This window comes from Drosophila subobscura, chromosome O (assembly GCF_008121235.1).
Source record: "Drosophila subobscura isolate 14011-0131.10 chromosome O, UCBerk_Dsub_1.0, whole genome shotgun sequence".
NCBI lineage: Eukaryota > Metazoa > Arthropoda > Insecta > Diptera > Drosophilidae > Drosophila > Drosophila subobscura.
This window is the reverse complement of record NC_048533.1, coordinates 30,112,247-30,128,912: the sequence shown is the minus strand read 5'-3', so window position 1 is coordinate 30,128,912 and position 16,666 is coordinate 30,112,247. Positions and strand designations below refer to the sequence as shown.

The following is a 16,666-nucleotide window of genomic DNA, read 5'->3' as shown; positions in this document are numbered from 1 at the left end:
CCCTCACTTTTACGCTGTTTTGCATCTTCCCGCTCTTTTGAATCAAAACCACTTTCGGTGTTAACAATAGTTGTTTTTTAGGTGATTTTCTCCGTTTTCACACTAGCAGCTGTATTCGAACTGTATTAGTAGTTTTTTTGGAAAGAAACGCGACGATAAAAACAAAACAAAAAACAAACTCTGCTCAGGGCCCTGCTTCGATACGTGTTTGAATTTTTGGCGGCTTATTATTTGGATTTATTTACTTATACTCCTTCTCAACACTTTTAGGCTGTTTTGCCTCATCCCGTTCTTATTACAGCTTCTTTTTTAACTTTAGTTTTTTTTTTGTGGTTGATTTTCGACATTTGCACACCAGCAGCTGTGGCTTGCGCAGCTGGTTAACGATTATATTCGAATATCATCCCTGGTTCGGTCGACAAAAATGTATTATACATATATCGGTATTTTTGTGCGATAAGCTAATCGAATTTTATTTTAATATTACCATGAATATAACTTAGGGTCTTAGACTTAGAAAATCTTGAAGTGAAAAGGAAACTCCAGTCCGAGATTCAGTTGAGGATCCATTCAAATTTAAATGCGGCAACAGATACGGAAAAATACCATATTTAAAAGAAAGAGAATAAACATGGTAAGTTGCTGCACTCTTTAGTGGCAGTAGCGTAATTATAATTATAGCCAGAATAATTTAATAAGGAGAAATTAGATACACGATTAACAACAGTATATAGGTTTCTACCCGCAAGTGAACTGAGAATTTTTGACTTCAGTTATTGACAACAAGGTGTGCGTAATGCATAATGCGGGTTGGAGGATGTGGTTCCCCCGCTCCGCTCCCTTCGTGCAGTTTCATTGCTGCGTTTGATCGGTGGGATGCGTCTTACTGTCTAGCGTTGATAATGTCGACGAATTCGGGCTTCAGGGAGGCACCGCCCACTAGGAAGCCGTCAATGTCGGGCTTCTTCGCCAGATCCTTGGCGTTGGCGGCAGTCACAGAGCCACCATACTGGATACGCAGCGCGGCGGAAACCTCCTTGGATATATTGTCGGTCAGCCACTGGCGTAGGAATGCGTGCACCTCTTGCGCCTGAAATAAAGTGTGGTGGGTGTGAATGCAAAAGAGGTGCAAAAATGAAGCCAAAACTCACCTGTTCGGGGGTGGCAGTCTTGCCGGTGCCGATGGCCCACACGGGCTCGTAGGCGACAACCACGTTGGTCCAGTCACGCACCTTCTTGGCATAGGCGCACATTTGACGGGCGACAACTTCGTTTGTCTTGCCTGCCTCGCGCTCATCCAAGGTCTCACCGATGCAAGCGATTACCTTGAGGCCCTCGGCCAGAGCGTGCTCTGCCTTCTCGGCAATGAGCTCGTCGGACTCATTAAATATGGCGCGACGCTCAGAGTGACCCAAGATGACCCAGTCGGCCCCGATATCCTTGAGCATGGCGGGAGAGATCTCGCCCGTGAAGGCGCCCTTGGCCACCTTGTAGGCATTTTGACCGGCAACGCCAACAGTGCAGGGCAGCAGATTGCGGGCGTACATCAGGTAGATGGCCGGGCAGCCGATGACCACCTCAGTGTTGGGGTCCAGAGCGGCGCCGCTTAGAGTCTTGCTTATCTCGGCGATGGACTTCTGGTCGCCGTTCATCTTCCAGTTGCCTCCCACGCAGAATTTTCGGGCGCTCATTTTGCTATGTGTGTTGGAATTTGCGTAGAACTGCGCGCCGGGCAACAGTGAAATTCGCAAGGGTCCGCGGTAAATGAAAGAGTTAAGTTAGATGTTGAAAACGTTAATTTCGTTACGGGCAGTGTTAAACGGAATGAAATGAATAGAAATTCGCCGTCAACTTTATCGTTTTTGCTTAGCGAATTTCGACGCACCCACCTCGTATAAAATGTACTGATGTGATGTGCTAACCTTCTTTTGACCTTCATACGTCTTCCACTGGTGCTCGAAAAGCTTTATGAAAACAGCTGTGAACTTCTGAGCTTGCGGTGCGACGCTTTTGGGCACGTCCAGCATGGTGTCACAAACGCTCGGGTTGTTGTCCATGATTGCGCGAGACAGTGCCCCACTCTGATGAGTGTGCCAGACGCTTTGCGCTCTTCCTCGGGTCGCGCGTAAAAACTGAATCATATTGTCTAAAAAAACTAAATTTGACGTATTCGCATTTAATTAGTTGAAAACTCGGAATTAGCCTGCTTGAATCATTCTAACCTGGAGTTTCATGTTACAATTTAGCCAAATCGATTCCAAAGCTTTCGAAATAGCTTTTGAACAAAAAATAATTAAATATACATATGTATATATGTATGTATGTATGTACATACATAAATACATATAAATATACCATTTCTAAGAGGCAGAAGCATTTTAACATATCCCCGAACCCTATTGAAATTTGGCGTTAAGCTTTTAAAATCGATTATATGATTTATTTATCTTCAAATTTAAAAATAATTCGGATTAGCTTCATGGCTTAGTATTACAGACTTTCACAAACAAATAATTACACCCACTATACACCGTGCTCATGCATACATACATACTTACATACATACATATACAAATAGGGGAAAACAGTAAGATTTCACAAACTTATGCAGTCATCGACTGCACACATAAATATTTCAACAGAATTTAACATTATTTACAGAAATAGCAGGTCCATACATAAATTGGTAAACAAAATAAATGCGCGTAACTTCCTAAGAATTCGACTGCCGCTGGATCTGGATCCGACTAAACAAATCCCAATGCTGTTAAGATCTTCCTAATGCGAAAGGAAACTAATTAGAGCCATCAAGTACTTAAAATATAAGCCTTGACTGGCGAGTATTTGCCTAGGGACTGCTCTGGGTGGAGCCGTCGCTCTCGTCTACTGGTCAGCTCTCTGCACCAGCAGTGGCCAGGGACGGTGTTGATGCAGAGGCTGTGCCTTTGATAGCCAGTGTGTGTGCTGGCATGGGTGCGTGTGTGAGTGTAGGTGTGAGTGTTAACGACACAGGTGAATCCATCGAAGTTGAGGTGGCACTTGTGGCATGCGGTTGGAAGAAATGAAACGGATTGGAATGCTGCATGAAGCTGCCCACCGATCTCAGAGGGCTGAAGAAGCTCTCCTGGTGGTGATTTGGCGGCGATTCTTGGGGATCGCTGTTGTTGCCATTGTGCGAAGGGACTACCTGTCCATGAGAATCGCCATGATCACGCCCCTTGATGCTGCAAGTGCAGGAGCGGCTTTTCTTGAGCGAGTTCCTGGTTAGGGCGGTTCCTTTGCGGTACTTTGGCTTATGGCCCGTTGAATCTGGACTCGCCTCGCTATCTATGACATAGACGCCGGTGGTGAGGCTGGTTGCTTCTTTGGACGACGGCCCGGGGATGCAGTGGGCGCTGTTTGAGTTACCGGCATAGAGTTTTGCCCGCAGAAGAGCTGGAAGCGGACCATTGGTAGGCGAGGTCTGCGTGGAGCATGGCCTGGCTTTGGTCCGCTCCTGCTGCAGGGATAGGTCAAGATCGTACTGCAGCTCGTGGATATTGCTTGGCTGGTTCTGGAGGTCTGTATCGTCGGATCGAAGTTTCTCTCGCATTACAAGGGCCAGTGATCTACGAAGCTCTGCGGGGTCCACACCAGTCTGAGTGAGAGTGCCAGGATCAAAGACATCTTCGAAATCTAAATCTTCACAGTCCCCGTGGTCCAGAACTTCGTCATCTTCTTCCTGACTGGAGGAGTAGTTGTGGTTGTCGTATGAGTAGACACTGTCACAGCGAGGATGCATCCCATGGTTAAGGGGTTGTTGAGGCGCTGGCTTATCAGGTAAGGTGCGAGGGCGGATAGAGACATTGCTGTCGTGATCACTTTCTCGCTTGGGACCCAGTCCCGCGGGGAGCGGAAACTCAAAGCTTATCTCGCCCAGTTCAGCACCGCTGGATGCCTCCATGATGTTCCACATCTCACGCTCCATCTCAGTAGTAACGGAGGCGACAGCAGCCACCGTCTGGTTGATGTTGTTGAAGCAGGGCGAGACCATACCGCATTTGGGAAGTAGCTGGGAGCTTTTGAGCGCCTCCTGCTGTTGCCGCAGCCAGATTGGTGAGTCTGCAGGGGAAAGGATTAATTTGCTGGATCTTTGGGGTGTAGCCGGTTTGGCCGGTAGACGACGCGCACTCACACTCACCCACATAGAGGCGCGGCTGCGTGGATCGCATATTTGAGTCCATCGACTGGAGGCGGTGCTGGCTGGCCAAGGAAAAACGGTGGGTGGCCTCCGCCTGCTGATCGATGTCTACGCCCATCATCTTGAGCAGCAGGTTCTTGAGTGCGGCCCGGAAGTCTTTGAGGTGGTAGGCGTAGAGAACTGGGTTTACGGCAGAATTCAAATGTGAGAGGATAATGCAAAAGAGCGTCAGCTTGGGATGAACATAGCAGTCGGGGCAGAAGGCCTTGATGCAGTTGATCGTGTAAAGCGGTATCCAGCAGATCATAAAAAACAGCACAATAATAGAAAGATTTTGCGTAGCTTTCACGTCCCGCTTTCGGGCCGCTCCCAGCACTCTTAGCATTGTACCCGCATGAGCACCACCCCTTCCTGGCATCACCTGCATAGGAGCTGTAGAGGACCGCCGGCTGAGGTCCGAGGAGGGATTCATTGTGACGATCTGGCGCACCTACGGGGAGAGCAGCATGATATAGGATGAACAATTCATATGCAGCCAAAGGTGCAAACTCACCTGCTTGATGATGACGCGATAGATGTGCGTGTAGAAGGCCAGCATCAGCAGCGCCGGTGTGATAATCGTGGCAAAGTACAGAAAGACAAGGTAGTCGTAGTCCATTACCTCCACAAATAGGCACTCCTGATTGTGGGCCACATCCGCATGCCAACCGAAGAGCGGCAGGAACCCTACTATCGTTCCGGCCACCCAGCACATTGATATGATGACTGCAACAGACAGCAGAGGCGAATTATAAGCAAAAGGGTTACAACCCGAAGCCCGTCAAGTGAGCTCCTCCGATGTCACAGTGACCGTGAGATTGTGGCAAATGTGAATTGGTGAAGTGCTCCCTAGTAATTTCGCTGCCATGTGACTGAACTCTCCTGCTCTGACAAAATGACGCAAATGACGAAAATGAATCTTGGAGGGTCGCTTAGAGTTGCGGACATGTTATTACACATAGTCATCAAGGGGAGTGTGGTCCTAAATGCAATTACATAAGTTTTGTTCAATGAAATAGTAGTGCAGCACCACGTCACTTTCACAACACTTTTTGAGACCCTTTTAAGCTTTCGAATTAAACAGGAATCCTGGATCATTTGCATTCCTATTCTTGTGTCTCCTGCGTTTTGACACATATGTATGTACCTTTGAAATCTGCTGTTCAAAAAAATTGGTAGTGTTTAGATTAATTAATTAGATTAAATTAAAACCTATATTTTTTTTTTAACATGTTTGTTTTGGTTTATTATTTAGTTCTGTAATAAGTCGTGTACGAACTGTCAAAATACTTTCAGGGCGATATAAAATTGTTGTCATAAGTACCGCAACATTCATATTTATTTCATCAAAATATTCAATAGTTAAATTAATCTTACTGATGGTAACTATTTTAATTGATTTGATTTTTTTTTTTTTTTTGTAACTTGCATATAGCAGTTTTATTTCATTGAACAGGAGATCTCAGGCGTTTTCAACGAGAGTAATGAAAAACCAACAAATGGAATGCAAATGTTCCAGGATTCCATCTGGTTTCTGCGTACTTATTTTTTAGGCTTTTCAAAAAGGTATCATTTGCTTATTTCGACCGACTGGAAGGGTCTCAAAAAGAGTTGTGAAAGTGATGAGGTGCGGCACTACTATTTCATTAAACAAAACCTATGTACTTTCATTTACCATTGGGAACGAATCTCATAATCTACATTTGAAGAGCACCACTTTGGCTTTGGTGACTTGGAAATACCAGTTTAAGAGTTGTGTACTATTTTCTGCACTATAATTGTTGGCCAGATGAGCACTCCTTTGTGGTAGCCAATCTGCAACTCAAACATGGACAGTAGCCAGGCCGAACAATGTAAGTATATTAGCCAGACAAAGTCATTAGCAGCGAGGCAACAAAGGCCCAACAAAGATGCAGCCTTGCACTTGCAACAATGGGAACCAAAATATAAAATATCCTCCCTCTTTTCCCAACTTACAAATTGCCGTCCGAGTGCGAACGTTTCGTGAGTATGCCATCGGATAAAGGATGGCCCAGTAGCGATCCACGGAAACGGCCACCAGGCAGAAGATAGAGATTGTGCAGAGAACCACGAGCAGCGAGACGGTGAAAAGGCAGGCGTGTAGGTTGTGGGGTAGTCCGATGGAGGCCAGAATGGCAAACGGCACCCCCAAACTGCCTACTAGGAAGTCGGCCATGGCCAGGGAGACGATGTAGTAGTTAGTCCTGCGTCGCAACTTTCGCTCACGGCGGAACACAATGATGACCAGGACATTGCCAATGATGCTGACGATGGCCACAAGGATCTCAAAAACGGTGTAGGGAATATTCAGATCGGTGGTGGGGTTGTCCGATAGACCTGGCTCCTCTGTCTTGGTGGCGGCACGGAGCGGTGCTATTGGCAGATTAAAGGATAGATCCGTAATGGATAGGTATCTGAACTCCGACATTTTCTCAAGCTTTGTATTTGTAATTGACTGTGTGGAAGGTAACGGACAGTGAGTTTCAATTAAATTGTAAGCTTCATAATTGACACGAGGTCGTCGTAGCTGGAGCAGCGAGAGCAATAACACATGTTGAGCATTGCGTATTCGCCATGTCCCTCTGCTCCTTCTCAGGTGCGGGTCCCTTTTGCGGCTGCTTCGGTCTCAGTGTTATTAATTTTTTCTATTAGTTATTTCGTTTTCTATTATTGTTGTGTTGTGGCTGGTTGTAGTCGTCACATGAGGGAGTGCAATTTTATTTGGCTGAAAAAATATAGAAATGAAATGTGTTTTTAAATGTTTGTGACTTCTCTGACATAAATAATTATGAGATCGTGACTTTTTTGAAAAGCCTTGACTTTTTTATTCATGACTAACAGGGTATCTACATATGTACATACATATGTATGTTTGTGGGCCATCGCGTCATAGGTCTCACTTTATGATCTCAGAATGGGGAACGTCGATTACCCTGACCTTCTCTGCAGGGTTGAAGTTAGCACGTCAGCCAGGAGTCTAAGAGTAAGTGTATGCACTCTTTGTAGTCGGTTGCCATCGGACTAACTATGACAATAAGGAGCCCATCTGTAGGGCTCTTCGTCAACACAATGCGCTGCCAGCTGGGATGCGATATGACTTTTGCCAGGGGAAGGGAGCCATCAGACGGTTACTTTCTGATATTTTTACATAAGTTTTATTTACATATGTAAGTATGTCTGTGGCTATTTGCCTTTTCTTATGAGTATGTGGTTTACCTTACTTAAAATTATTAACAGGGCAACAGTCCCGGCAAGCAACAAAAAATCAATTGCTAGGCAATCGAACTGGAGCAGAGATGGTCACCGCATTGTCATTGTGTATCCTCAGCGAGGAAATCTCGCCATTTAACCGCATCTCGAGCAGGAGAGGAAAGGCAAAGAGCAGCACGGGGTGACAATAGGATGGACTGGGATATGTCTTGCAGTCGGAAGTCATGGAAACCTATCAAAACACGCACGAATGGATCTGTCTTTATAGTTGTCAGATACTAAAGCATTATAAAGTTACGATGGCGGTAGAGCAGTGAGTTTATAAGGAATGACTGCTCAATCATTTTGTAGAGGGTTTTGTATGTGAAAGTGAATCCATCAATCTATGACAACAATTTGCGGAACATTGAAACGTTTTCCATTTAATTGGCCCACCTTTGACCTGCTCGCCTTGCTCTTTGTCGCCTTGCCATTCACCAACTTACTCCTGGCAGCTGCCGTTAAGTGAAAAGCGGCAAGTGCAAAATGAAAGGAAAATGAAAATGGGGGGAGTTACTTCATCAAGCCAGAGCACTTAGAGCCAGACAATAACCCGCTCGCTCTGACCTAAGGGTCCGCTAGGGGCTTGTCAAATTATCGCCGTTCTTGAGCCAGCCCTTATGGGAGACACTCACTTATTTCCCAACTTATTGGCAATGGAATTTATGTTACTCTCCTCCATAACTGTTATACTCCCTTGCTGTCCCAACGAAACTCCCCGTAGACCCAGCCTCGCTTGCGTGTTAAGCTGGGTAGACATTTGATGCGAGTCGATTCGCTTAATTGCCTTTTGCCTAATTAATTCAATCAAGCAGGAGGACAGAAGGACTCCAGAAGCACCAGGGGCAAGTAGCAAGTAACAGGCAACAGGCGGAATTTGCATTTCCTTTTCTATTTCCATTTCAGTTAAAAACTTAATCAACAAATGGCACAGCCATTGCGACCGGGTATTGATTTAATTCATTTGGCAAGCTCAATTAGCGATACTAGTGGCCCTGGCTGTGTGAGGGAGCTCTGAAAGGCTGCCAAGAGCGGTCCCAGTTCACTGCTCCTGACACCGCCAAGCTATGATTCGTTTGAATTTATTAGGTGTGTCTTATGAGACGCTGCAAATGACGAGCAGAATTACAAACCCGAGCTTTGACATGGGCATAAATTGAATCGCTGCTCGGGACATGGGTTATGGAATGCCTTGTTAGCGTGGGCGTACGTGACTGGTATACTGATTTCAGCGGCCATGAAGACGCAGTCTCCCGTTCAATGCAACATGATTCCTTTGAGCCAGGTCACATATCTAGTTCCTGGTCCAGGCGAATTCCTGTCAAAATCTGCAAGAGAGAACATTAAAAGTGCATCGATATTTCCCACACTTCCAAGATAAAGCGTCTTTCAAATACAGAACATTGTCTAGGAGGGAGACGGCGCCGAACAATTTGGCTGTGATAACAAGTAAAAGATGAGGAGCTCGGCCAACCCTCCATAAATGTATGTTAAGTTGAATGGCTGATAAGAGTTTCCAGTAAACAAGTTTTTCATCTGCTTGTGCTCCTCCTGGTATCTGATAATTTTGGATTCACATGTTTTCCCTTGTGCGTGGGTGTGAGTTGTACTGCATCGGGTAATATAAAATCCACCTAAAAAACAAATAACTAAAATCCTCATACGTCACAGAGGGCTTATGTACAATTCGGAATTGCTAATATCCGATTTCGACGCATTACAGCCCCAATTCTGATCTGGAATTGCTAGTTGCATTTGTGATGCATGTTATCGTCACGGGCGAGGGCCTGGAACTCGTAAGGGAAATTCAGATTCGTACAGTCCTGCAGGGTGCACGGACTGCTTTTGCAGCATTGAAGTTAGCTCTATATAGACCAGACCGCTATAGTCGTCGGTGCACATGTGACGAGCTTCCCATGCCAACGCGCTGGCATGTTGATAGATAAGTCAAGCGATGGACTGACTCTGGCACTGCCACCAATAGATAAACACGCCCAGCAAAGGTGAATAATACCTCACTAGCAAAACAATGTTCAATGCATAGTTATGCCATGGCGGTGTGAAGGATGACTGTCAATTCGACAATCGACAGTCAGCAATCGGCCTAAGAGTTATATGGCGGAGACACGAGTAAAGTCCGACGGCTACCGCACTGCCCTGGGACGGGGTGACGTGGTGTCAGTAACAGTCACAGTGCTGGTGATAGCGATAGTGATAGGGTGTACCTATTCTCACCTTTTGTCCTGTCAACTACTAGATCAGCCTTTTTGCTATCTTTTCTGTACTATTTCAGCCGGCCAGTGGTGTTAACATATGAGTAAATTGTACGTAATTAAATGTTATGAGTTTTTTATCTTTGGACTTGCGTTTGCAGTTCTCCCAGAACTTGGCCTGCAATGCTCTTTCGGGTTCCAGGGTGTCTCCCAATTAATCCACCATCGGAGGGTGGTAGAGCAATAGAAACGAAAGTCAAATCAATCAAGACAGAGGAAGACAGAAAAAGTCACAATAAGACAATACATGGCATTATTGCTTTCACATACCGTACTGCTGACCATACAGGGGTGCGATTGAGCAAAATTTCTGGGTTCCCTCCCAAGATGTTCTAATTACACTACTCGGCAAAATCTAACGTTTTTTTTCCTCAAGGAACCAAACCAACTTTTTCGGAAAGATTTATTATTATTTATAATTTATTATGAACAATTTATTTATGGTTTTTTTTCTATGGCAGTTTTGCTTTTTAATTATTTTCAAAACCGGTATTTTTTGATAATGCTTTTTTTAGAGGTAGCGGTTTGTTGTTTGGCATAACTTAAGTATCTTAGATCTAGTTGGAAAGAACAGTGCCATTCTAAAATGCAGCTTTAAATTGGACTTAAATAATTTGTGGTTTTAGTTTACCGTCTGGGAAATATTAAGCTATTAAATGTAAAAATTCGAAAACTACGGAAAAGTCGAAAAGTGCATTGATTCGTCGTCGTTTATAGAATTGCTTATCAAAATCTATGAAAATCGTGTCGGGTAGTGTTACCCAGATGCAGCGCCTGCTCCACAGCTTCCATATTCATTTTGTAATCAGTGGAAACCATAAAGGAGCAAGCCTTCCAGCCTCCTACATTAGGAGTTCTAGTTGTTGGATTTGGGTTACGTAAAAAGAGCCAGAGATCAATTTCATCAGCATCCTCCCAGCGGCCAAAGTCTTAAAGCTGGTGAAACATGTCGAGCTCGGAAATCATGGCTTTATATAGGCATCTCCCAGAGTTGTATGTTGCTTTATAGTGGTCGAAACAGAAAGGGGACAAAAAATGTTCATTCCTTGAGCATTCCTTTGGCATTTCCTTGTCAACACTCATCCACTCCCCCTCCACCTGGGATGGGAGAAGAACTCACATTCCGCATCTACGTCTCCGTCGACGGAGGAGAGCCCACATCGTTTGCATTTCTGTTGATTTTGGCGCAATGACACGGAGCTGGTTATAGTTTTTCGAGTTGCTTCTTCTGGCTCCGGTGTGTTGTCCACCTCCCTCCCTCACCCTCAACCTCACTTTCGAGTGTTTTGCGCATCAGCTTTGAAAAGTCCAATACATGTGTCTTTGTGCGACTGGGTAGCTTATGTCCCGTCAGCTCCGGACTTGAAATGTCGTAAGAGATAGTGTGAATAAGGTTTTCACATGGCATTTTATGCGCATTAGCCTACAAAGGGCCAGCTCTGGGAGGATCTCCTTGAACTATCTATGCTTAAGCATTACTTCACTCCTTCATCTACTTGTTTGCTGACTGAAAAGGTCCCTGCAAATTTCCATAATTTGTGGCAGTTAAATTTAATTACGGTGCCCAAAACATGACCTTCAGTTTTTCTATCCAACGCCAATTACCTGTAACCCGACCAGGGAGTCGTGAATGGAGCCATAGGCCGGCCATGGCCTCCTAATGATGTTTGGAGATGTAACCATTGGGGGCCATGCATTATCCTTTCGCTTACCACCAGCACGGTGGCATAGTTAAAACAAGAAGTTGGCCAACAAGTGGCAAATTTTGTTGAAACTTGATGACTTGCCTGAAACAGCGGAACCATGGAATCCTCGGACAGAAGTTTCCAATATCCGGGGGATGTGACTGGCATTGTCGCCTGCAGGGGTCGACAGCGCAACAAAGTTGCACATAAATTAAGAAGACAGCGTGCTGAGTTCGCGCCCGCTATTTTCTTGCCTTCTCGTCACTGGGGAGGGCCATTTAAAACATTTTAATGATTGGCATATTTGCATTTAAATGATCTTTGACGGCAATAGTATTGTTCAACTGCTGTTTATAATACGATACCCAAAATGGCAGTAGACACAGCCTGCTGCAACCCATCGACATTCTGGGATGCGTAGTTAAAAAAATTATTTAAATCCAATTCGTATTCTCACATTTTTGGACCATGACGTTTAAGTGGATTGGATGTGAATAGAACGGTCGACGTGCATCAGCTCAGGTAAGCCATGGCGCGCAGTCGATCTATTGCCTATTAGATCGATGAATTGAGAGAGATCAGAGCCTGAAGTCTCTGAAGATTGAGAACTGAATTGAGTGATGAGTCACCGATTAGATTTATCAAGAGATTTTCTATAAGTACGGTTAGTCCCACCGAAATGCGATAACAATCATTAAACGAAGTTTCATTCTTAGAGTGCCAAAAGTGTGTATTAGCACTTTCAGCGTTTATCTTGATGCCGATGACTGTAATCGGGACGATTACTTGAATCTCTGCCTGTGCATGCGTACCAACTGTGAATTATTCAGTCAGACAAATGTCATAAATGACCAGCTGGCTGAACCCGATTAAGATTCCGAACCGTTTGTCGGACCACGAGAAGCAATTCATGTGAATTGCATTCCCTGCTTTCCACTCTCTGCTGTCTCTGCCGGACATTGGCGACTTTAGATGGCTGAAAATATTTGTGTGTTACATTGATTTGCCCCGATCTCATTTCACTTCGTCACGTGAATAGGGGTTGACCCTGAATCATGCCTCTGTTCTATTTTTGTAATATGTAAAATTATTGGATATAATAATTTATCATATTCGGCGTGGCCAGCCGATGATGGCGGCAGTGTGACTGCCGACTTGTGTGCGATGCATACGATAAAGAGTACGAGCAGTCAAGTAATCCACTCAGAATGCTAGCAGCGCTCCACAGTCCGTGTTTTCCATTTCGGGCACTGCGCCGCGAGGTGGCTCATTTAAAGGGAACTAAACCATGTCTGGAAACTACAGTGTCAACTGCAATATGCGTTTCTTTAATCTGCCAAATGAAATCACATAAATGGATTTCTTTGGCAGAAAATATGTACATATCTAAGTATTTAGAAGCAGGGAGTTGAAGGAACCCCACCTTCACAGCAGATATAATGCTTTTATCCAGACTGACCGCTAAATAGGACTTCAATTGAGATCGAATCATGCACACTACCTTTTGAAGGCGGCCATTTATTCATTACACTTGGCTCTTTATCATCAGGTTGTAAAAATTCCCATAAAGGGTGCTATTAAATGGCCGAGTGATGTCAATCCTAGGCGAGCCACGCCCATACCGCCACATACGACTCCAAACACACAGAGCACTACCACATGATTCCCCGCACGTCGTTCGAGCTCATCCACTGGGATTTGCAATATGTCGCCAGCATATTCATCATGCCTCCCACATGTCAAACCTCCCCTCTTAATATGACCCACCTCGGGAGGTGGAGGGTTCTGTCAAAATATTGACAATTGGTCTTTAGTTGAAGTGAAGGTCGACTGCACATTAACTGCACACTCATGTAAGGACACAAGTCGCGTTAATGGAAAGTCGGTTAGTCTTCTGAAAGTGCGGTATGGATGAGGGGTAGGGACACCGTTAGGGCGTGGTCGAGTTTCTGTAAAGCTGCAACACTTTTGCGCAATATTTTTGGGACATGAGAATGGTGAGTTTGCGGGGGAAATTAGCGCTCCACTTATATTTGAATTTAATGCTAATTCCGAGTCGCGGCCCACTTATGTTTGCCTGTGCCCCTGCCACCGACTTGCTAAAATCCCAGGCTGTTTACTGCTTCGTGACTTTGTTGAAATTCGAATAATTTAATCGGAATAAGATTTGTCTGGTTTTGACTTGTCCAGCTCTGGGCATAAGAAAAGAGGCTATCGCCAGCGACTCGGTCTCGGGCCTGAGTTTTGGTAAGTGCTGACGTCGGTGCTGTTGTTGCCGGATTATATATACAGATTATATGATGGTAGGTGCAATATTTATATAAGCAATTGGAATGGGTGACGATGGAATGGAAGAAACCCCGACCTAATGAATCCTTATTCTCTACACACTCGTTCTCTGCAGAGGAAGAGCATACGAGAGAACCAACCTTCAGGTCTATCGCCTTTAAAGTGTGCCCGAATTTCAACCGCAGATGATTCAGTGAAACATCGAGGGTAAAGCTCGTTGCAGCGCCGATACAAATTTACGGAAATAAAATTGGCTCTGTGAGATCCAGTACCCGTACTGACTCATAAAGTCCCCTGAGTGAAAGCTCAACGAAAGGGTACGCTCTTCTTTGATTTCTTACTGGCCTGTGTATTGTGTCTTTCACTGCGCTGTCGTTTGGAGGCTTAACCGGAAACTTTTAATTTAATTAATTTATACACAATGGCGCAATCAACAGAAGACGGCCTACCGTCCCCTCGTCTTTCCCACGACACGTCCCTTCCTTCTTTACTGGACGGTCTGGCTCGGGAATTGCAGTTACCAGCGCCGTGTGCATCTGCTAGACACCCATAGAAGCAGTCGCAGAATGATGTGCTCGTACATACATACCTACATATGTATGTATATATGCACATATGACTGTTCATATGTACATATATCTGTATGTATGCATATACTCTCAGGTAGACCGCATCCCTCTGGTTGGCTGTCGAGACAGAACACTTTTGACGTTCTCTAGGTTTCCTTTATTTGTTTCGGCTCGTTTCTGTTCGAGAGCAATTCCAAAAATTTGCGATAATTTGGGCTGTGTTTGTCTTTGGGCAACAGGTGAATTCTGTCTATTGATGCACTCATTCTGCTATTTTGAGATGATTTAATGCGCTGTTCGCTGACACGGTCAGTGGAATTGGTGACACGGGCGAGTACGGACAATTGCCGGATATAACAGTTATCAATTAGCCATCGTCGTACATGCCCGTTGCTCATAAATGCGGTGAGAGCAACAGGTTAGGGATAAACTTTCCCTGGGACATTGCTTATATGGTAATTGTCCCGTTCGTTTCGGGTGAGAACGTAAGCCTCATTTAATATATAGGTAGGTCGAGCACGTCCGAATCTTATTGCCTGTTTTTTGGCCTAGCATATGTTGTGTACTTTCCACTGCGAGCACATTCATATTATTTAGACAAATGCTCGGCAATAAAGGGTGCCATAAAGGAGGCCGCCGCTAATTGCTTGCCAAAAAAAGTGAGAGACAAACTAGTTACCTGAAACAGAGGGAGGATCGATAATCGACTCTTGCCGGTGATATGACTTTATTGTTTCTCGCTCATTGTCAAATTTGGAGGAGCTGCTTTGATGGGTTTCAATTGGATTCCTTTCAATAGGCTGAATTCACCCTGTTCGGGACCGTTCGCACAGATACAACAATCCCTACCAACAGTCACCAATCACCTGTTGCGCCTTGAAATTCTCTCTTTTTTTGTCCGCGGAGGCGCTAATTCAATTGACACTTGTCGGCTTCGGTCAACAATAACATTTTGGATGGAAAACTTTTCCAAGTGCCTTAGTTTGGCATTTCATTCATATTCGCACTGAATTTGTTTAATAATTATTTTATGGCACTCGCGCTCAAATCCAAACCTAAATTCCAAATCAAAACCTCGGATGCGAAATTCTTCCGCGGTGGCAATAACGAATCGCACAAAGCTCGACGGCAGAATGGATTCAAATGCGGGGGCTCTGATGGCAACCATCCACCACCGCATGTACGAGTATGTCGGGCGGTGAATAAGGGTGTGTGGTGTGTTTTGAGGCAGTGAGGTGAGTTCCGAGGCGGCTGCCCACCCACTGAGCCTCTTTCCTGCTCTTTGCCGAAGCAATCGTAAAAAGGGAAAAATAAATCAAATATGTTGAGGTTTATGGTTTATGGCAGTCGTATTCGTGGTGAGATTTTCGATTTCTATTTTGGGCCTTTGTAAATCTATATACCCCTTCAGGGGACACAGAATTGAGCCGTGAACACAAGCATATACATATGTATATGTATACATATAAGCATATGTACATATGTATGTATGTACATATGTATGTACATAAATGTTTACCCTCTATTTTGTGGTTCTTTAACTGCTTAATAAATTTGAGTAGCCGCAAAAATTTACAAAATTTCAATCAATCGTCTCATTGAAATTGATGACCAGCTAGTTGACCCAGCGACAGGAGCTGAGAGGCGGATCGAATCGGATCGGATCGTATTGGGCGGAGACGACACCTTGACTGACAATGGAAACAAGGAGTGGAAAGAGACCGATTTAACATCGGTGCGGATGTTGGCTGTAAATGTGTCCAAGGGCACGCAGCCCCCGCAATAATTATTTGGCCAAAATCAATTTGGGCGATTTTGTTGCTTTATGAGCTGCCATCTCTGCCAGGCCCCCTCTCCTGACCATAAACCAACACATTCCAGCGCTTGGTTAACAAAAAATTGTTGTCCGCATATTAATTGGCAGTCGTTGTGGCTACTGTTTCTACTGCGGGCGATCGTATTGTGTGTTATTAATGCCTTCATATACTGGAAATATCATTTTATTGACATTTGGCTAACGTGATTCGCCTGCAGAGTGAAAACCACCTCCACTTCAGTCCACTGTTTGATTACTGGTAATCTTTTAAATGTACAAACAACCTCAAACAGTGGCTCCCAGAGATTGCTTCGCTGCTTGCTTACTGCTGCTAATAAATTAATTATTTTTTAAGTTTGAAAAGTTTGTCGTGAGCGGGAGAAAGATTGCCAACATTGCCAACCCTTGCGAAAAATTTAATTTAAAGCTCGAAAAGCTTTCTTGCCAGCGCCATTACATTTAAACAGAAAATATTTTAGAATAGTTCATAGAGGTGGTTTTAGCCGATGAATCGGACTCACGTAGAGCTTTCATGTGAGGATGCA

General features: G+C 44.6%; 2 protein-coding genes across 4 annotated transcripts; both read right to left on the bottom strand.

Moving 5' to 3' along the window:
* Positions 1-727: 727 nt before the first annotated feature.
* On the bottom strand, positions 728-2,072 carry LOC117898999 (triosephosphate isomerase). Of its 2 annotated transcripts, none has more exons than XM_034808744.1 (3): positions 1,890-2,072; positions 1,152-1,721; positions 728-1,090 (listed from the first exon to the last, which is right to left on the bottom strand). In XM_034808744.1, exons 1-3 carry the CDS (start codon positions 2,055-2,057, stop codon positions 884-886), a joined length of 945 nt encoding a protein of 314 aa, XP_034664635.1. In that variant the 5' UTR covers positions 2,058-2,072; the 3' UTR covers positions 728-883. The 2 variants fall into 2 exon arrangements, with proteins under 2 accessions (XP_034664635.1, XP_034664636.1); XM_034808745.1 differs by having other exon boundaries at positions 1,923-2,072.
* On the bottom strand, positions 1,663-15,423 carry LOC117898997. Of its 2 annotated transcripts, none has more exons than XM_034808741.1 (6): positions 14,985-15,423; positions 6,197-6,965; positions 4,734-4,945; positions 4,175-4,670; positions 1,886-4,101; positions 1,663-1,721 (listed from the first exon to the last, which is right to left on the bottom strand). In XM_034808741.1, exons 2-5 carry the CDS (start codon positions 6,666-6,668, stop codon positions 2,891-2,893), a joined length of 2,391 nt encoding a protein of 796 aa, XP_034664632.1. In that variant the 5' UTR covers positions 6,669-6,965; positions 14,985-15,423; the 3' UTR covers positions 1,663-1,721; positions 1,886-2,890. The 2 variants fall into 2 exon arrangements, with proteins under 2 accessions (XP_034664632.1, XP_034664633.1); XM_034808742.1 differs by having other exon boundaries at positions 4,181-4,670.
* Between the last annotated feature and the right edge of the window lie 1,243 nt (positions 15,424-16,666).